This window comes from Onychostruthus taczanowskii, unplaced genomic scaffold (genome assembly GCF_017590055.1).
Source record: "Onychostruthus taczanowskii isolate IOZ18803 unplaced genomic scaffold, ASM1759005v1 scaffold99, whole genome shotgun sequence".
NCBI classification, from domain to species: domain Eukaryota; kingdom Metazoa; phylum Chordata; class Aves; order Passeriformes; family Passeridae; genus Onychostruthus; species Onychostruthus taczanowskii.
Window position 1 is genome coordinate 1,259,640 of NW_024507990.1, and position 21,784 is coordinate 1,281,423.

The 21,784-nt window shown below is 41.2% G+C and overlaps 1 protein-coding gene across 1 annotated transcript; it reads right to left on the reverse strand.

Annotated features, from left to right (window-relative positions):
* Positions 1-326: 326 nt before the first annotated feature.
* On the reverse strand, positions 327-13,328 carry LOC121348115 (myosin-1B-like). The gene is given in 28 exon segments (XM_041427322.1): positions 327-516; positions 1,108-1,203; positions 1,346-1,450; positions 1,542-1,712; positions 1,807-1,932; positions 2,268-2,471; positions 3,335-3,643; positions 3,794-3,918; positions 4,092-4,257; positions 4,337-4,520; positions 4,902-5,098; positions 5,368-5,486; positions 5,586-5,712; positions 5,948-6,640; positions 6,829-7,071; positions 8,020-8,275; positions 8,377-8,513; positions 8,597-8,720; positions 8,879-8,996; positions 9,090-9,177; positions 9,683-9,765; positions 9,877-10,186; positions 10,918-11,088; positions 11,801-11,950; positions 12,050-12,168; positions 12,812-12,950; positions 13,027-13,130; positions 13,230-13,328. Coding segments are annotated over 28 exon segments (4,848 nt in total). The 5' UTR covers positions 13,258-13,328; the 3' UTR covers positions 327-360.
* Positions 13,329-21,784: the final 8,456 nt, after the last annotated feature.

Genomic DNA, 21,784 nt, shown 5'->3' on the forward strand with positions numbered 1-21,784 from the left:
ACAGAAAATGTGCTTGTCCTGCCTTTGTTCTATTGCTCTCCCAGTATGGAAATTAAATTAGTCTTATTCCCTTCTTGGTAATGGAGTAAGCCAGAGTGGAGAAATACTGGAGATGGGATAAGTAAAGCTGTACTGTTACACAGGGCTTAAAGTGAAATAAATATTTCATTTGAAAATGCTCCAAACTTGCGTAACTGCAGAACTGAATTGTAATGACCAAAATCACTGATTCTGCTGTGTATGCGACGAAATCTATGCTCTTTATTTTCTACATATAGACAAGGCTATGAACACTTGAAGAAGGACAGAGGGCACACATTTTGTGCAGCCCTCAGGTCACTTTGTTGTCTCATGACATTCTTACTCTTCCTCTCCTATTTTCTTGCCATGAATTTCCCGGCTCTTGGCTCGGAGCTTGTTGACCTGTGACTCTGCAATGTCAGCCCGCTCCTCGGCTTCCTCCAGCTCGTGCTGGATCTTGCGGAACTTGGAGAGGTTCACATTGGACAGCTCCTCCTGTGTGGGGAAAGGGAGTGAGTGGTGAGGAGCCCAGGGCAAAGGTTTAGTTCCTGCAGCAAGTCAGCCTTATAGGGCTGCAAATCTCCATCCCCCTCCCACCACTGCTCACACATCAGCCACACACAGGGCTCCTCATCCTCCCCTTCTCAGGTTCCTACTGGGACAAGCTTCTCCAGGACCGGATCACAAATGAGAATAAATTTCACATCTTCAATTTATCATTTCTGTACTTATCCTCCCACTAATTCCTGCCCAATTGTCAGTGCAATTTACTGGGTGGGGAAGACCAGGAAGCCTTCTGCTACTGGCTATTAGCAGAGATTCAGGAACTTGTCAGTCAGTGGGTGTCGCCCCTGGGTTTGTTTACTCTGGCCTTCTGTGTGAAACAGGCTGCAGAACTTCCCTTAATGAATGTCCCTGACTGCAGGGTGCCCAGAGCTCACCAGGGCCTTGAGAAACGATAGCAAAGCAGCCTGGCCAAGACACTTGTGTCTTGGGAGTTGCTTTCATACCCCTCTCCTGGTATTGAGCCTCATTCAACGTGTGTCCTGCCCCAATGGAATGTTTGCCCTTTCTCCAAGTACTTACAGCCTCCTCAGCTTGTCTCTTGTAAGATTTCACTTTCATTTGCAGCTTGTCCACCAGATCCTGCAGCCTGAGAATATTCTTCCTGTCTTCCTCAGACTAAAAGGTTTGGCAAATGGGAAGGAGAGTCAGTTCTTGGTTTTGCATCATGTGAGGTTAACAATTGCCCTTGGGGATGGTGTGGGCAAAATGTGACTCGCTGTGAGAAAGCCCTGTGAGAGCAGGAGAGCTCCTGCCTTACCTGGTAGGTGAGTTCCTTCACCCTCCGCTCGTACTTGCGCACACCCTTCACGGCTTCAGCGCTGCGCTTCTGCTCAGCATCAACCTCCCCTTCCAGCTCCCGCACCTGCAAGGACAAGCCCATCCCTGCAGCTTCCCTGACAATGACTCTCCAAGCAGAGACACGCTCACTCAGGCACAGCCCCAGCCCTACACACCCTGGCCTCCAGCTTCTGGATCTGCTTCTTCCCTCCCTTCAGTGCCAGCTGCTCAGCCTCTTCCAGACGGTGCTGCAGGTCCTTCACACTCTGGTCCAGGTTCTTCTTCATCCTCTCCAGGTGGGCACTGGTGTCCTGCTCCTTCTTCAGCTCCTCTGCCATCATGGCCGCCTGATCAAAGCAAAAGGTCAAAGCCATTTTGGGGCTGGACATATTTTGGGGAGAGTACATTCATCCTCAGCAATGCCAGGAATGTCCAACTCACATCTGTGATGGCCTTCTTGGCCTTCTCCTCAGCATTGCGGGCTTCCTGGATGGTATCTTCCATTTCACTCTGGATCTGGGCAATGTCTGTTTCCAGCTTCTTCTTGGTGTTGATCAGGCTGGTGTTCTGTTGAACAATAAAATTTTTCTCAGTTATTCCCAAAAGAGAGCAATTACTGAAGGAATTTAATGTTTCAATGTAAAGTTATCCTCTAAATATCTAATATCTGCATTTTCCTGATGTATCTTGTCAAGTCATACACAGCTAGATAGCAGAAAATTACTGAAATTTGAAGCAGCTCTTCTAACTGCTCACGCAATCCTACTCATTTTGCCGTAATCCATTACAAGTGTAATAATTCTGGTTCAGAAAAAGTACTTTATTACAAGAGTCGATTTAGGAATTTACACTGAAGAAAATCTGTAAAGGAAGAAAATTGCCCATGAGATTTTGAATCTAACCTGAGTGTGGAGGAGCTGAACTCTCTCACTTGCATCCAGAATCTCTTGCTCAGCCAATTTACTCGACCGCTCCGTCTGCTCCAGGGCTGCCCGGAGCTCCTCAACTTCAGCCTGCAGCAGGTTTGCTCTGCGCTCCACCATGGCCACCTGCTCCTTCAGGTCATCCTGTGTCCTCAGAGCATCATCCAAGTGTATCTGGGTGTCCTGTAGAGAATAAAGAGAAATTATAAGGCAAAGAATCAAGAGAAATTATAAAATGACAGAGCACTGTTGCACAATGGCAATTGCCACCAGTCCCATAATTATTATGGTAGTATAATGTGTATAATTATAGGAATATATTTATATGTGGACTTATTTTCCGTCTATGCACAATATGTTAGAAAAGTCAGCTGGAGGTTGATTAATGTGAATCTGGGACAGCTGAAGAGTAATGTAAAGTTTCTGAATTTTAGGAGAGTGGACTTGAGTTTTTTAAGGAATTCCTGGATGGAACCCCCTTGAGAAACTCCCCTCAAGAATAAAAAAAAAAAAAAAAAACAACAAAACAAAACAAAACAAAACAAACAAAAAAAAAAAACCAAAAAAACCCAAAAACAAACAAACAAACAAAAAAGAGTTAAGAATGTAAAACAAAAAAAAAAAAACCAAAAAAAACCCAAAAACAAACAAACAAACAAAAAGAGTTAAGAATGTTTTTTTCTGGAGTGAAGAAGTTCTCATTTCACATGTAAAAGCAATCAGGCAAGAGAGGTAGGAGATCAGCATGGCTGAGCAAGGACTTTCAGATCAACCTGAAGTGCAAGAAGGAAATGCATTGGTAGAACAAGCACCAAATGTCTTCAGAAGAATATAGAGATGCACATCCTGGGATGTGTGAGGATAGGATTACGAAAGCCAAGGACGAGCTGGAGCTGAATTCCTGTTTTGCGTGGTGAGTATTGCATCCAGGTCTGAGCTCTTCAATTAAGGAGAGTTATTAAGGAACTAGAATATATCTAGAAGACTGCAGCAAAGTCAGTATTGGAAAAGTAAAACCCACAATGCACATTCTTAGTGTAACATACCTTGAGCACAGCCTGGGTGTTCCTCAGGTTCTTCTGTGCCTCTGCAGCCACACGATTGGCATGGCTCAGCTGGATCTCCATTTCATTCAGGTCACCCTCCATCTTCTTCTTCAGCCTCAGGGCTTCATTCCTGCTCCTGATCTCAGCATCTAGGGTGCTCTGCATGGACTCCACAATTCTGAGGTGGTTTCTCTTCATCTGGTCAATCTCCTCATCTTTCTCTGCTATCTTCCTGTCAATCTCAGACTTCACTTGGTTGAGCTCAAGCTGCAGGCGCAGGATCTTCCCCTCCTCATGTTCCAGGGAAGCCTGCACAAGTGTACAAAAACGTTGATAAAATAAAAAATATTTTCAGAAATCTTAGTTGCACCTCCCAGCCAGAAGAGAGGACAACCCAGGCCTTTTCAGCCCTATTTCCTCATTTATTTCCTGCAGATGCCAGTGGTTGTGGCCACATACCTCAGCTTCCTCCAGAGCAGCCTGGATTTCAGATTTCTCCTGCTCAATCTGCTTCTTCACTTTCTCCAGCTCATGAATTGCCTTTCCTCCCTCTGCAATCTGCTCTGTGAGGTCAGAAATCTCCTCTGCAAGGAAGGGAGAAAGGCACCATGGTCAAGCAGAGAGCTGAATGGAGAAAGGTCCTGGTGCATCAAGGTGCCAGGCAAGATCTTATCCCTGCAGGCCCAGAGCTGTTCAGTGTGGCATATAGACAAGCTTGTGAGAAAGGCCAGGGAGGAGCAGAGGGCCAGGGACTTACGCTGCAGGTTCTTGTTCTCCCGCTTCATTGTTTCCAGGTGGTCCAAGGACTCCTCATAGGCATTCTTCATCTTGAACAGCTCCGTGCTGAGAGAGCGCGACTCCTTCTGCGAGGCCTCCAGCTCAGCCTGCGTTTCCTCATACTTCTGCTTCCATTCTGCCAGGATCTGAAGAGAAACGGGGTGTGAGTAGGGCTGTGGCCATCATGGGGCCATGCTCTGGCCAGGGGTGCTGGTGTCAAAAGACCTTGTCAAAGTTCTTCTGCTTCTTATCCAGAGCAGCACAGGCAGCATTGGATCTCTCCACATCAATCATCAGATCCTCCACTTCATTCTGCAGCCTCTGCTTTGTCTTTTCCAGGGAGGCACATTTGGCATTGACAGCCTCAACATGTTCCTCTGCATCCTGCAGGCGCTGGGCCAGTTTCTTCCTGGGAGGAGACAAGCACAGTTGCATGTTAAAGCTTGGAAAGATATGAGTTCTATACTGTCATGAGACAGAATTGATCACTTTAAGGGTTGACAATTGATCACTTTAAGCATTTTGAGCTGAGCACTTTTCACAAATATGTAGGGATCTAGCCTTTGCTGTGTCCTATCACCTATTAGGCCTGGCTTAGTGCTTCTAGTCTTAAAGCCTATATTTTCCCTTCCATTCTACACATTTTCCTCTGCCTTCTTCTCCCCTTTTTTTACAAATCTATAACCTTGCCTTCAACTAATTCTTGTGTTAACCCACTCTCAGAGATTCCAATTTCTGTTGACCAGCCTCCATTTTCTCCAGTCGTTTCCCATCCTGCTTCCCCACATACTTGGCTTCCTCGAGCTCCTCCGTGCGCTGAATAGCGTCCGTCTCGTATTTGGTTCTCCACTGAGCCACTTCGCTGTTGGCCTTGGACAGGGCTCGCTGCAGCTCCCCCTTGGCCTCCTGCTCCTCCTCATATTGTTCCCGGAGCAAGTCACAGTCATGGCGAGCAGACTGCAGGGCATGGGCCAGGGCGTTCTTGGCCTACATAGAGAGTGGGGATGCGTCAAGGAGCAGTAATATCCCATGAAATCTCTTCTAATGAATTAATTTCACATTACAAACATGAGTGCTTGAAGAGTGTTTGCAAAGAAGGAGAGATGTAAGCCTGGGGACAAAATCTATTAATCAAACTTATTACTGAAACAAAAGCCTTGCCCCAGGATGGCTTGTGCTAAGCAGATCCTGTCACCACTAGGCAGTGTGAAGCTACAAGTGTTGTCAGTGGCCAGTGGTAAGAATTCAGGAATAACCTTAATTTCTTCCTCTAGATGCCTCTTGAGTTCCTCAATCTGTTGGGTGAAAGCCTGTTTGCCTCTTGACAGCTGAGAAATCAGAGCATCTTTCTCATCTACCTGGCGTGAAAATTCACCTAAGGAAGCACATAAATAAGAAGATATTCTAATTGTTATTTATGACCCAAACAAGCTGTTTTAGGAATCATGCCAAAACACATGGGAGTCTCTCTAACCTGACTCTGTCTGCAGACGAGCTCTTTGAGCATTGAGGTCATTGATCATGCGCTGATGCTCTTCTTCCTTGCTCTTAATCTCACTCAGCTGATCTTCCAGAGTGCGGCACATCTTCTCCAGGTTGGCCTGTGGAGACCACAGAGAATGAAAGAAGATTAGTATCTGGATGCCTTCTTATGAACAGCAGGATTCTAACCAGAAAAAAGTGAACAGTCTTGCACATTATAGACTGTTCCTTGGAGTTAGAAGGTTAGAAACAAGTTCCATACAGAGACACGAGGTAGATGGCAATCTGTCCATAATTTTAAAGCATATACTTCAACATTATTTATATTCGTGTTTTTTTCATATTTTTCCACACCTTGGCTTTGGAGACAGACTCCATGTTGCTGGCCAGGTCATCAATCTCCATCTTCATCTCACTTTTCTCCTTCTCCAGCTTCTGCTTCACGCGTTGCAGGTTGTCGATCTGCTCGCCCAGCTCAGCTGTGCTGTCCGCGTGCTTCTTGCGCAGGGTGGCAGCCGTGGCTTCGTGCTGCAGCGTGGCCTCTTCCAGGTCACGGCGCATCTTCTGGAACTCTGCCTCACGCTTCTTGTTCATCTCCACCTGAGCTGCTGTGGCCCCTCCTGCTTCTTCCAGGCGCTCGCTGATCTCCTCCAGCTCCCTGGACAGGTCAGCGCGATGCTTCTCTGCTTTAGCGCGAGAGGTTCGCTCTGCCTCAATTTCCTCCTCCAGCTCCTCAATGCGGGCCTGCAGAACAGCAGGGACCCTTCACACCCGTGCCCTCCTCCTGCCTGAGCTGAGCCTGAGCAAGGCAGGGGAAGGAACAGACACTTGCCTGCAGCTCCTTGATTTTCTTCTGAAGTTGCATGCCCAGGGCTTGTTCATCCTCGATCTTACCCTGGATCTGGCTGATTTCAAAGTCTTTCCTTTGGACGAAATGAATCATGTTAGAGTTCAAAGAAAAGAGACAAGTGTTGCAGCCCGGCACTCAGGAACCACAGAGTCAATGGTCTCGTCCAGGGCTGCCATCTCCTCAGTCAGGTTTTTCACCTACAAATATAAGCAGGTTTTAAAATTTCAAAGGAAACATGTTCACTGGTTTTGTGTTTCATTTATCTCTTGGATGCTCAGAGAAGCCCAGCTCAAGATTTTACAAAGTCTGCATGTCTTTTGGTGAGTTGCCTCTTACTCCAAGACTCTGTAATTTCCTCAGCCTTTATGTGACTGCCAATGTGTACCTTGTTTTCAGTGGCATGTTTTTCCTTCTCCACCTTGGCCAGTGTTAGCTCAAGGTCATCAATATCTTTCTTCAGCTCTGAACATTCATCCTCCAGCTTCCTCTTCTTGGCTGTCAGTTCAGCATTATTTTCTTCTTCATCCTCTGCCCTTTCAGTCACCTCCTTGACTTTGGCTTCGAGCTGGATTTTGGTTTTGATGAGCTGGTCACCCCTTTCCTCAGCATCAGCCAAAGCATCAGCTTCCTGGTAGGAAAATGCAGGAAATAGTACTGAAGGAACCCATGTGAACTGGCAAGACTTTCAGAATTACTTTTGGGTAAAAAAACACACTGTGCAATTGCATTGGAAACTACAGATCTAGAAAAAGCTTTTAGTTAGTTTATTTGTTGGACCTTTTGCATCTTTAATACAGCTCCATTTAGCTACATTTAATTTCAACCTATATCAGAAAGTCACTTAGATTTAACTGGTGTATTCCGTTTCTCCTTTAGAAAGTGACTGTGTCTTACTATGTACTAAATTCAACTTTATGTGGAAGTGTTGAGAAATGTTGATAACTCTACCTCCGTGGAAATATTTGAAACTCCCATTAGTAGATTTATACTCAGCCAATGGTGTCAGTGGACAATAGAGTAAGATTGATCATTCCCTAAGCCAGACATTTCTACTCAAGGGTATTGCCAAAAAGTTTTTTATGGCTCTGGGAGGCCAAAAGACATTTGAGACAGACATGTGGAGATGATGCTTGTGCTGTAAGTTCTAATGGTCATGTGTCTTCTGGGAGTAGTAGGTGCAGGACGCAACGTGAGATCTGCTATAAGAAATGGTAACCAGCTCTTCATTTTTACAATTGAGTTAAGGCAGAGTAGTAGGTCAGTCAAGCTACTGTCTCTGCTCCACTAGATATACTACAGTGATTACAGTAAGGCTTTATGTCTCATATAATATCTCTCATATGGCTTTATGAACTGACACATGTAGGTATGAATACTAAAAACTCATACTTTCTAAACTCCAGCTTACAACAGTAAGATTGAGTGGAGAAAGAATGTGGTGTTAATTTTACCTTTAGTTAAATGGTATTAGGCTTAAAGTATTTTAGAAACCTTAGTATGAAATTTGTGAGTCCTGTATTAGGAAAGAAGAGTTAGATCTCATTTACTTATAAAAAAATAGAAAAATGTTACTTACAGCCTGCACTTGGAGCTGCAGGTCATTTTTCTCCTTCATTAGAGATACCATTTTCTCCTCAAGCTCCTTCCGCTTTGCCTCAGACTTTGCAAGTTCCTCCTTAGTTTTCTCAAACTCTCCCTTCATGTTGGCCATTTCCTTCTCAGACTCTGCACTCTTCAGCAAGGGCTTGATCTTGAAGAACAGCTTCATCCATGGCCAGTGCTTGACATTCATGAATGCACGAATGTTGTACTGGATGCAGAAGATGGATTCCCTGAGGCATAATTAAAAAGTACAATGAATATTCTCAGCCTGATGAGTGTCAACACTTTACCATGAACAAAGTGATTTTAACTGAAGAAGAAGAAGGTATACCTGCGCTCCACCATTCTCTGGTACTCCACCCTCATCAGGAAGCCCCTGCACCTGGCCTGGGTGCGGGTGATGAGCTGTGCCAGCTTCTCATCCCTCATCTCCTCCAGGATCCCTATCAGCCCAGCTTTGAAGAACACCTTGAGAGAGGCAATGTTGCAGCACATCACTGTCAGGTAGAGAGAGCAAAGCCCAGGCAGGCAGTGAAGGGGGGGGTTGGTACCTTGGTGTGTCCAAATTTGTACTGGGTGTGGTCCACATCGATTGAACTAAGAAGCTTCTCAGAAGCCTTCTTGCTATCGATGAACTGTCCCTCGGGGATGGCACTGGCATTAAGCACCTTGTATCTGGAATCAGAGAAAGATAAGGCTGTTTTTTACCAAGCAACACACAGCAGCCACTACTAAATCCCATCAACCGTTTTTGAAAACAGAGCACAGCCTAAATGGACCCATGAATGAACCAACATTGCTATTAATGACGCTGACAAGAACAGAGCTCTCACCTCTGTTTGAAGTCAGCATAGAGGACTCTGCTGGGGAACCCTTTCCTGCAGATCCTGATCCCTTCCAGCACGCCGTTACAGCGCAGCTGGTGCAGCACCAGCTCGTGCTCCATGGCACCTGGCAATGCAGAGCACAAATGAGTGGCACAGATTGCAGAGCAGAGGGGAATGGATGTATCAGAGCAAGGATCTTTCTGCTTGGGGTTCTTACCAGGTGTTTTAGTCTCATTGGGGATGATGCAGCGCACAAAATGGGGGTGAGTGCTCCGCAGATTGGTCATCAGCTTGTTGAGATTCTCCTGTGGGATCATGCATAGTAGTTCAGATAAAAGAAATTTACTTTTGCATACTTTGTACCTAGATGCCAAGGAACTAATATAATAAATCTTAGAAGCAGCTTTCAAATTCAATGTTTAGATTTAATGAAACTTTCTATATACTTTTTATTGAAAAGTATTCTCATTTTAAAAAAGTATAAAATTCTCCATCTTATTTGGATGAAGAAAAACACTATTCTATAAATATTTTAACACAAGCCTTTTTGGGATAAATATTTATATTCATACTACATTACAGATTCTGAAAAATATTTTTCACAATAAATTGGAGTGAACTTTTGTAAGAAATTCAGAGATCCAAATGATGACTGAATCCTGAATTTGAACACAAAATCGTTGTGAAATGCACTTCATACTTAGTATCTCTTCTTTAGAAAACTATTGCCAGAATACAAACCTGAGTGTATTTAACTCATTTTTGACATTTTGTTCATGTCACTTTATAGAAAATGAATCCATACTTTACCCGGAAAAGAGCTGAGACAGTCTGGAAAGAAGAACCCTTCTTCTTGCCTCCCTTCTTGCCGCCACCACCACCACCACTAGCCTCTTAAAATTTAAAAAAAAAAAAAAAAAAAAAAATTCAATATAGCCATATAACTTTTTTTGTTGTATCTTTACATACCCCAATTGTTGAAAAAGAAAATTTAGAAAAATAACCTGCTTCTGCTCCACCATAAGAAGCAAAGAGTAAAGCCAATGTCTTCACAGATGATTTCTGGTACAGCCCAATGACAGTTTCATTCAGAGGGTCCTTGTTCTTCTCCAGCCACCCAGTGATGTTGTAGTCCACTGTGCCAGCATAGTGCACCAGGGAGAAGTGGGCCTCAGCCTTGCCTTTGCCAGGCTTGGGCTTCTGGAAGTTGTTGGACTTGCCCAGGTGCTGGTCATAGAGCTTGTTCTTGAAAGAGGTGTCAGTTGCCTTGGGGAACATGCACTCCTCTTCCAGGATGGAGAAGATGCCCATGGGCTGGAAGAGAGTTCAATAAACAAGAGAGAATGCCTGTAGAATATATGATTATGGCTTGGTCTCAATGGGAATGTAGTAAAAGGCAGGAAGCTGAAAAACAAACTTTGCCATATAGAAAATTTATTTCTAAAAAGTGAGTTTAAAAGATTCATCATCTTGATTTACACTTTGTATTGTGATTTGGAATGTTTTTTATGCCAAAGACCATGTTAAAGTTCATGAGGAGAAAGAATGTATTTTAAAGTGTTTTTCACAAATGTGTCCATGGCATATTTAGTTGTGATTTTGAATTTTCAATCAGTGCCCTAAATTATAAGGAACTACAAGAAATCTCTGTTTCTTCCTCTCAGAGGTCAGGCACTGTACTTGCTTTGCTGTGAACCATACAGAAGCATTACAGGTAACTGTACAAATAACCATACAGTTATCTATTTCAAGATAGCTTTATTCCAGAGCCCTAAGAAAACGTTTTCATTTTCCTTTAGGAACTGCCCTGTGTTTTTGAAGGTAATATCCTTTAGCCAAGCAAATGGAGATAGCTTCCATGTAGAGAATGTGTGAGAATTGCTTCTATAGTTTTCAGTGGGGTTTGTAATATCTATAATGCATAATTAGCCACAGTGCAGGTCAAGACGTATTTCTGCAATTAAAACTGAGTACAAGAATCCAACCATTGGAAATTTAAAACAATGGGTTCTTGAAAATCGAAGATATCTTGAATTAAAACATACCTTCTCAATGAGCTCAATGCAGGCAGCCAGGTCCATCCCAAAATCAATGAATGTCCATTCAATCCCCTCCTTCTTGTACTCCTCCTGCTCCAGCACGAACATGTGGTGGTTGAAGAACTGTTGCAGTTTCTCATTGGTGAAGTTGATGCACAGCTGCTCCAGGCTGTTGAACTGCTCAGTGGAAAAAAACCACAACAACCAGCCCTCAACAATATGCCCAGTTCTTCATCATTCTCCACCACCCTTTATAAATCTCCCCAGTTAAAACACAGCTGTATTATCAGGACCACACCATAACAGAAAAACCTATATGCAGCTCCAGAAAGAAATAGCTACATAATGAAAATGGGGGATTCTTTTCAGAGCAGATTTTTTAAGTGAATCTCCTAAGATTAATCAAATACTTTGGCATTTTTTTATTCAGCAAGCAAGGTGAGTGCATGCTCTTGTCTCCAAATTGAAAACCCTTGATATCTCTGATTAAACACCTAACTATTCATTTCTTGGTCGTTTAATAATTTTGAACATATTTAACTCATTATATATTTGCCAATGCATCTCCTAGCTCTGCTCCAGAAGCTCTTTTATAAATGTATTGGAATTATTTTGGGTTTTAATCCTTAATATTAAGCTCAAACAGTTGTAATATTGCAACATATAAAATTCTATTTTCTGCATCTGCACAAACAATATGACTCTGTGCTTGTACTGATGGAGCTTTTAAGGATTTTGTTTTCTGCTAGAGAAAAAATGACTCAGTTTTTTTTTCTGCATAAAATTGCAAATGACTGGCATGTTAAACTTTCAGAGGAATATTACTTGCAAGTCCTCTGATATAACAATCCTTCCCTTCAAGAGCAGCTGTTAACCCTGGAATCCTTACATCAAAGATCTAAAAGCCAGCAATGTCCAGAACACCAATGAAGTACTGCCTGGGCTGCTTCGTGTCCAGCTGTTCATTGATGCGAACAACCATCCACAGGAACATCTTCTCATAGACAGCCTTTGCCAGGGCACCCACTGAATTGTACACCTAAACCAAAGGAGAATGGAGCAGAATAAATACAATATCCAGAGCAAAGAGTAAGTGATTCAAGTCAGAGGTTCCCAGTCAGCATCTGGTTGTTGTTACCTGCTGCACAGTCTGGCCCTTGGTGACGTATTCATTCCCCACCTTGACTCGGGGGTAGCAGAGGGCCTTGAGCAGGTCTGCTGAGTTCAGACCCATCAGGTAGGCAGCCTTGTCAGCAACTAAGTACAAGGAAAAGGAGATAGAAAAATTAGGGCTACCAAACATGCAGCACTTTTGATGAACCCTTCCCAAAACAGCTGCAATAGTTAACGTTCTTGTGATCGAATTTTTCTTACTAGTTCTCAGGGGAACCTTGACATTATTATTCAATTGAAATCATCTTTGCATTGAATGTTTTACAGAGCAGTACATCTAAAGTCTATTTGTGTCTTTAAAAATCTTCACAGAAACATGTAGAAACAATGTACTTATTAAAAATTATTCCTGGAATTCATGAGTAGTTTTGCCATAAAAAGTGATTCATGAAGTAGAAGTTCTATAACTGAATATAATGCCTTTATTTTCTTTAACTATCAAGCAGAAATAATTTTTTTTAAAAAAATCTTTTCTTTCTTAGTGGGTCTAAGCACACTGAGCAAGTTACATTAACTCAGAATGGTAGCTCAGGAGAGAGTTTTGGACATATATGCAGTTGGTAGTGCAGATAATAATGAGCAGTAATTGAAGAACAAGTGCATTTTGGATGGGAGTTTCATACCTATGTACCATCTCACCTAAAGACACTTCTACTCCATCTTCCAAATACTGATTTCTTATTGCCACTTCTATTTCTAACAAGTCAGCCAAAGATTTTGCTGATACCTTCAGTGCCATCAGGCTCTGCCTGCTCCTCTCGTTGTTTCTGCTTGAACTTCAGGTTCCCGTAGTGCATGACAGCCCCTGTCAGCTTGTAGATGGCTGTTTTCTCATCAGCACTGAAACCCAGGATGTCAATGGCACTCTGAAATAGGACCAGTAAAATAAAAAGCTTTGCCTGAGAGATGCAAATAGTTACAATACTCTGAATTGTTACTTACATCTGTTGCCATGAGCTCCTCCTGGTCGTTAATGCTGGCGACAGTGATCTCGCCTTGACTGACAAATTGATAGTCATAGGGGTTGGTGGTAATGAGGAGCATGTCTGAAAATAAGATGGGTCATGTAGGCTTAGTTTAGTCAAGCAAGTAATAGTGTGAGCAGATATTCAGCAATCTTCCTCCAAGTTAGTAATTCTTCCTACCGATTAGCTCTGGCTTCTTGTTGGACATGATCTGATAAAAGATGTGGTAGCTCCTTTCCGCCTTGAGCTGGAAAGTGACTCTGGACTTCTCCAGCAGATCTGGAAGGAAAATTTAGTTAGAAACAAGAAGAAACAGCAAAAGGGAAAAAAAAAAAAAGAGAGAAGATGGGAAGAAAACAGGGAAGGCAGTATAGATGGTGGGGTGAAAATATGTTGTATGGATAGAGGGGGGAATGGATGAATTGTGAACTGCAGTGAAATGTCTTACATGTTTCAATATCTGCAGAAGCCAGTTTTCCTGTGGCACCGAAATGGATTCTGATGAATTTGCCCTTTAAAGGAATGAGTGTTTTAAGATTTACAACATAGAAGGTATATATTAAATGAAGAAGTTGGCATAAGTTTTCTACTTAGAGACATTTTCTTAAAATCTCTGTATTTCCACCGCTAACATAAAGCTATCTTTTTCATTCTTGACCATGAAAATAATCAGCAGTGGCAAAACTGTATTTTAAGTATGCTGAGTTTACAAATGAGAAAGAATGTGTGAAATTCATTCAACAAATTAGACTAACTATATCCTCCACACAGAGAGCAGTTTCCTTAATGATTAAGAAATATCAATTTAAATAGTTGAGCTGCTAAAAACTGAATTGTGATCTAATGACCAACTTTACTCCTGATTACTTAAATCTGAAATATAGCAAATATATTATTCAATTATTCAATTAGAAAATTTCTCTTTCTTTCTTTCTTTCTTTCTTTCTTTCTTTCTTTCTTTCGCTCCTTGCCTCATTCCTTATTTTCCTGCAATTCTGTCTCTTAGAAAATTAATAGAAATGTAAGTAAAATTAAACAGAGCTATTTTTTAACATTACAATATGTTCCAGGAGAAACACCACATGAGATGGTATTTTTATTTGCATTTTAATGTTAAACAGAATTAATTTTTTGTGTTGTGAAATCTGGAGAATGATCTTTAGTATAAGTGGCAAAGCCATGGTAAGAAAATTCTGTTTTACTCTTGGAAACATGATGACTGAACAACAGAAAAGAATGACTGGCATAAATTCCTCTTTACTATGTTGCAGGAATTATTTTGTTAAGCAACTCACAAAGCGTGAGGAATTGTCATTCCTCACGGGCCATCTCAGCGTCCGAAGACATGGCTGCACTTTATGGAGGGGCTTGTTAGCAGAGAACACTGTGGAAGAGCAGATATGTTGCTCAAATTTGCCAGAAAGTAAGCACTTGTTAGAAGGAAAGAGAAGTTGTGGAAAAAAAGAAACTATATTAATACAGCCGGTAGCCTTTTGGAAGGAATTTTTGCATTGGTTCAATTCAATATTTATGGTAAACGTCAAAATTATATTTTGGGAGATTATTTGGCCTTTACTGAAATCACATTCAAACAATCTTTAGATACTTAGAATTCAACTATTTAGGCATTGTACTATGGAATTAAGAACCTCAAAATCCTTTCAACTGCTTAAGCACTCTTAAAATTAATATAGAATTATTTTAATGCTCTTTTTTCACAATTGATAGTTTTTCACAAAGATCAGAATGCTCATACTCCACTGTCTGAACTTCAAACTCTAGCTTCTTAATGGCTCAGTTTCAGTGTTTAGAAATCTTTTATAATTGTATTAATAATACAATTTTCTCTAATTTTATTAACTGCTTGAATCCAGGCATAAATTGCAACCTGACTATTAAAAGAAGATTAATGCTGTTCAAACCACACTGAGATAGCTTCTTTTCTAGTACTTTCTTTTGTTTTTTATAAATTAGTTGAATTTTAGAGAAAAACAAACTTCAAAGATTTAAAGCTCTAATGAAGTATTTAAAAATAAGGAATTTTAAAGCCTGAATTAATTTATCTGAAATATATTTTTCTTTCCCCCGCCCCAGGGGAAAAAAAAAAACACCAAAAAGCAAGCACTGGGAAGCTTAGGAAAACATTTAAATATCTCTTTCCATATAGAGTTAGGTACCTGATATTTACATATCATTTAATCTTGTATTTATTTGTACTAAAATGAGAAAACATAACATGGCAATTCTTTGTTTGTCTCTGGAACAGCTTCCAGAGGAGGGGGGCTGAGTCTTCCATTTCTTGTGAGGTAAAGAATAAGCAGAGCAGGTAACAAAGGGCAGCATTGCCTTTTAGAGAGGTAACAATCAGAGCTTAGTTTCTTATATTACAGCTCTTACTGCTTTAGTGATTCCATGACAAATTTCAGACAAAATATCGTATTGCATATTCTGAGACAAAATGCTGAATTTCAGGTACATCAGTAACGATGGGAAGGCAGTACACCCCTCTCCCTATTAGGTGAGTTAAGCAGAAGAGAAGAATGTCCCCATGGGGATTTTCTGGCCTGCCATGAGTAGTCAGAGACTTCAAACACAGCTCCTTAAAGAGTGGACCAGATGACCTTATGAGATCCCTTACAACCTGGACTGTTTTATGATCCAATAATTCACTTGAAAACCATACCAATCTTCAGCACCCCACCACCTTATACTGTGGCTACAGTGGACTTAAGAATATGCAGTGAAGCAGTGACATTCACTCAGCCACACACACACCACCCAAAAGGATCTGTCTCTGTCCCTAAGAATCAGTAAATCAGCTTCTTACCTCTTGTAACACCAGATGTGTGGCTTGTGGGCTGGCAGCTGGTCAATGCTGTAAAATAGAAATGGCAGTTCCCAAACTGTGCTGCACAAAAATCAAGAGTGAAAACATGCAGGTGCCTTGAAGACAGATTTGTAATGGAGTCCCCTCCTGCACAGGAGCACCGGAGGCAGCAGGAATGTGGTGGCACATTAGGCTGCCATCCCTTCCTGGCAGCCTGCAGACCCCATCTCTTACCTTGGAGCTTTCTGTGGAGCCAGGGCAGACGTGTTGCAGGGACATTTTATACGATCTCGCCTGCAGATGCTACAGATGCCTCCTCTTTCTTCGGTCAAAAATATTTTGGCAAACCCTCTTTGGCTAAGCATTGTCTGGCAAACTGAACTAAGGGCATAATTGTCATTTGACATGACTAGATATAATTAGAAAATTTTGATGTCTTAGTGGCTATATGAATACATCTCCTATAAATAATGTGACAGGGGTGTTAAGGAGGGAATCTGGACTAGTCGAAGCACTTAAAGAACTTGGATTCAGGACTTATGGATTCTATTGCTGGCTTTCCCACCGACTCACTGCACGACCTGAGATGGATTGCTTGGTATGTGTGTGCTGCAGCTATCCCAGCTGTACAATGGGAATGTCAGCTTTTATCTTTCCCTTGTGATGGTGTGAATCTTTTAAGAAATGCCTAAGAGGAATACATTAGGCAAGCCGCTAAGGGGGAAGTAAGTATTACAAAAAGCATTTGGCGGATGTGCTGGTAAGATTCTGAAAGCAGAGGAACAATCTCTGTGATAGAGTGGTAGTGCTGGTGCCTGGGAGTCATAGACAGGGCAATATAGTATAAGGGACAAAGATTTTGTCACAGAAATAAGAGGCTGGAGTGTAGCTGAACTACTGAGGTAAGTCTCAGAGAGAGATGTGAGGTCACTTCTGATACTTGAAGAGAAGCATACCTGCATTAGTGCAGACATACCAATCTGGACACTTAAAATTGCAAAAGAAGTGGGAGATTCTCCAAGAAAGAATAATAAGTCTGTGCATGAATTTGTGCAAGTATTATAAGATGTGCTGTGATTTCTGCTATGTAGATCAGTGCAGCTTAACAAAAAAATCTTTCTTTCTTTTCTTGATGATCTTTTAATTAATCAGAAAGTACCCATATCCAGCACAGGACCTCAGTTGTTTCTTATATCTTTTTCCCAAGTTTGACCTGTCGATCTGTACCATAAATAAAAGAAATCTTGAGGTAAAGATTTGGGCTTGTAGAAATCTATGCCATTTGAATACCCATCCCCTTTCAACAAAGAACATGAGGTCTGGTGTTGTTGGCAAACTTGCTGAGGATGCCCCTGAACCCACTGCTCCTGCTGGCTAAAGAGATAGTAAACACCTCTGGCTTTGCTTCTCCTTTTACAGTGGCAACTTCAGCCACGACTTCTTAAGTATAATGGACAGTGGCTTAGCCATTTCCTCTGTCAGTTCCCTCAGGACCTGTAAGTGGATCTCACCAGATCCCATGGACTTGTGCACCTCTATGTTCCTTAAATGGTCTCAAACCTGATCTTCTCCTACAGTGGGTCGTTCTTCATTCTCCCAGTTCCTGACTTTGCCTTCTGCAAATTGGATGATGTGGCTTAAGGACTTGCTGGTTAACACAGAGGCAAAAACCTCATTGAGTACCTCAGCTTTCTCTAGATCCCAGGTAATGACCCCATTTCTTCCAGAGAAGGCCCAAATTTTCCTGTCTTCCTTTTATCACCACCATTCCTACAGAAGCTTTTCTTGTTGTTTTTGGTGTCCCTGGCCAAATTTAATTCTATCACAGCCTTAGGTTTCCTCTGCTCCTTGACTGTTTGGACAATTTCTCTATATTCTTCACAGGCTACTTGTTCCTGCTCCCACCCTCTGTAGGCTTTCTTTTTCCATTTGAGTTCATCCAGGAGCTCCTTGTTCATCCATGCACACCTCCTGGCATTTTTGACTGACTTCCTCTTTGCTGGGATGCATCACTCCTGAGTTATCCCTGAAAAGTCCGAAGTCTGCTCTCCTGGAGACCAGGGCTCTGAGCTTGTTGTGTCCCCTCCTCGCTGCCCCAAGGATCTCTAACTCCACCATTTCATGGTCCCTGCAGTCAAAGCTGACCTTGAGCTTCACATTCCCCATCAGCCCCTCCTTGCTGGTGATAACAAGGTCCAACACAACCCTCCTCTATATTGGCTTCTCTCACTTGAAGAAGTTACCACTAGTTATCACAAGAAAGCCCTGGACCAGCTAGAGTGGTTCCAAATGAGGGATAAGAACTGGAACACCCCTCCTATGAAAAAAAAGCTGAGATGCTTCACAGAGTCATAGAATCATTATGGTTGGAAAAAGCCTCCAAGATCACAGAACCCAATCTTTGACCAAGTAGCACCACCACTCTCACTAAATCATAGCACTAATTGCCATGTCCAGTTTTTGGGGTTGTTCAGCCTGGAGATGAGAAAGGTTCAAAGACAACATCTTGAGGCCCTGCAATCCTTAAAGGGGGCTTGTAAGAAAGATGGAGCAGAGAATTTAAAGCACAAGAAGCACTGCTTTTAAGCTGAAAAAAATGTAGATTTCTGATAGTTATAAGGCAGAAATGTTTCATGATGAACATGGTGAGACATGGGGATGGGATTCCCAGAGAAGTAACAAATGTGCCACTACTGGAGGTTGGGTTTGATGCGGCTCTGACCATTATCCTTGAGGTCTTCTGCTGCCATTCTGTTAAGTCCTGCTCTCAGTGCCTGTCTCAGTAGCAAGCCTGTCTTATGCAGTGCTGTCAGGCTGGGACCTAAGGTAGCTTCTCACATGTAAGTCAGGCTGTGAGAAAGAATTCCTTCCTTGCTCCCTAATGTCCTCCAGTAGTCAGATGACATTTTCTCTAGTTGCAAATCATTCAAGTTTTATTTAGTCAAAGGCCAAGTGTGTTTGGTCAGTGTTCCCAGGAGGACACAACTGTCACCAGTGTTATTCTGCTATATATTATATGTTATTCTGCTATATAGCTTTCCACAGCTATATAGCAAAATAGATCTATATATATTCTTTGAGAAAAAAATTGTGAAGGAATTTCTGAAGTTATTGCAGTAAAGGTGAAGGAAATATATGCTCAATATGTAAAATTTCCAATTTTACTTCAGGAAAAAATACAGTATTGTGTACTTTTCAATATAAAATCCACAACTATGATATGCAACAGTCCTACAATATCTAAATATAAGTATATAAGGATATTCACCTCTAATTCTTACTACTTTCCAACTTGTCTGTGTATGAGCAACGTACTCTTTGCCAGTATATTTCACAGCCTAAACTCAGGTGACACCCTCTATCATTACAAATTGTGTTACAGTGGTTTTCTGTATTTTCAAATATTGTGAATATTTTTATTATCTTTTTACTGAATTTTATTCTAAAATTCAAATTATAGGCAGTTTTTTCCTGATGTAAGTGTTTTATATTGTCCAAAGACTGCAAAAAAAAAAAAAAAAAAAAATCAAAATACACAATGATGAAGAACTTTTCTTTAGTTTATGGAGCCTCACACAATTTCTACACGTTGAGTGGAGTCGATTTAGAGAGAGTAGTAACAATTTAAACCTGATGATGTTTATATGCACTGAGGCATAATGACAAATTCAGTGTACAGAGAGAAGAATAGAATTATCTCTGCTCTACTAGGGAAGCTGAGGAAAATGCCTATGTACTGAGCTCCTCTAAAATATAATAAAATGTATGTCTTAAAAGAAACTGTCCTGCTGCCTTTTCCATAAGACACACATCTAGTGCAGCACTGACCTGTCTTCTCAATGTGACCTTCAGGGGAGCCTTTCAGGGCTCTTTTTAGGTTACAGCAACAGCTGAGTAAAGAAGTTGCTGATTCCCACTGCTGCCAGGACTTAATGGAAACTCAGCAGGGGATGGCTGGAGAATTCAATTTCTTCTTATGTGTTCTCTCTGATATTAATGTCTGCTGCTCTTTGCTCACCATTTGCAGGGTGATATATACCTGAACCCTTTTCCTTGTCCCTCTCAAGTCTCTTTCCATGTTCAAGCACAGGGGGAAATATCATGCTGAGCTAGCACAGCAAAAGTTTGCAGTGCTGCAGTATTTGCTTCACAAGATCCAGGATTCAAGGTAGTGGGGATGATCTCAAGAAGATATGTTAACAAAACTGAAATTCTTCAGTTCTGTTAACCCTGGTCTAGCTCTGGTCCTACTCAACACCAGGTAATTTTGACAAGCATAGCTGGAGCAGTACTATGTGTACTGAAGAATGTGGTCTTACATTTGAGTTAATTCAGAAAATTGAGGGTTGAGTGGAGAATTAGAGGTATCTTAATGGTGTTCTGTCATGCTCTCTCCACCTGAGTAGCAAGGAGAGTCATAGTCCCAAAGATGTATCATATGACAGGAACCGTGCCGTCTCAGTAGTTAGTGCTGTAAACATGCTCCTGCAATGCCAGCATCTCACCAGGAATGGGAAGTTCTATTTCTTTCAAAAGCAGGTGATAATTTAGAGACAGCTTAACTAATAGCTTGGGAGCACTTCAGCCCCGTGTCTTGTAGGAAACATTCAACTATATGATGAACTCAAGGACTGATTAAACTCTGACAATCTATAACTAGATGTATTTCATTATGGAATGAGATTTAAATAATGATGGTTTCAATATGAGAACAAAGTAACAGCGTAATTAAATAGCTGGAATGAAAAGCTGAATTCATGTGTCCAGATTTATCTTATTTGATACTGTGTGATTGAGAGGTGCTAAAGTCATCATCAGTTCCCTATAACCTTCAACAAAGCAGGAAAACAAAAGATATGGGCAGGCAGCATAAATATCTGTTCACTTTAAGCATGATTGAGGGAAAAGGCATTACTCTGAGTGTTTCTAACTACCACATAATTGCATTGCAAACTACTAGAAAAACTTTCAAGATAAAAAGACATTTCAATGTCTTAGTTGTTTTGGTGGACTGTCATTAGTCCTCGCAAATCTGGTCATCTTGATCTAACAAATCCCAGCTGACAGCTCCTGGTGACATCCCACAGTAAATTTTCTGTTCCAGAGGAAGTCCCTTGCTGACATTAAATTTGGTATGCTGTAAAAATAAAAATAAATATATTAAAATATTTATTTTTTAATTTGACTGTTGTCTTCTACCTCACTTAAATAAGATTATACAAAAGGGACAATTCTTTAGCTGATATTTTAGTACACTTCTGTAAAACACCTTGTTCATTGGAAGAAAGAGCTACAGGCCAACTGAAAAATGTTGACAGTTTTTGAAATTTTGACTAAAAAAGCAGCAAGTATCAAGGAAGAGAAACTAGATGAAAAATGTAGGTGATTTACACATCTTGCTTGAAAAGATATTGATAAAATCATTCCAAAACAGCACAGTGCCATTAATGACTTGGATACATGTCAGAAGTTTGGCAGATGATACAACCAATAATATTAACACAGATTTGCATACATCTTCCAAGAGAAGATTTATAAATTAGCAAAGGTTTTTCAGGGACTTAATCAGTATTGTCAGTAGTGCTTTGAACTAGGAAAACACACAAAGACAATGGAAGCACAGGTAAGAAATACTTATGAGTAATTTAGCGGAAAAAGTTAAACTAAAATATATGGAAACAATAACCTGAAAACCTCTTAAGTAATCTTTGACAAAATACTGGTGTGTTGGTTTTGGTTTTGGGTTTTTTTCTATCTCAGCTCCTTGTTCACAGGCTAGGAATTTCAGGAAGTAGTCTCAATGAATAATATCAAGGCAAATAAACTAAACATTACATTGAAGTTTCAAGACAAAGTAATTTGGAAAAAGTAATTTGGACTATGTTTATAGAGGTCAAAGATGGAGAGA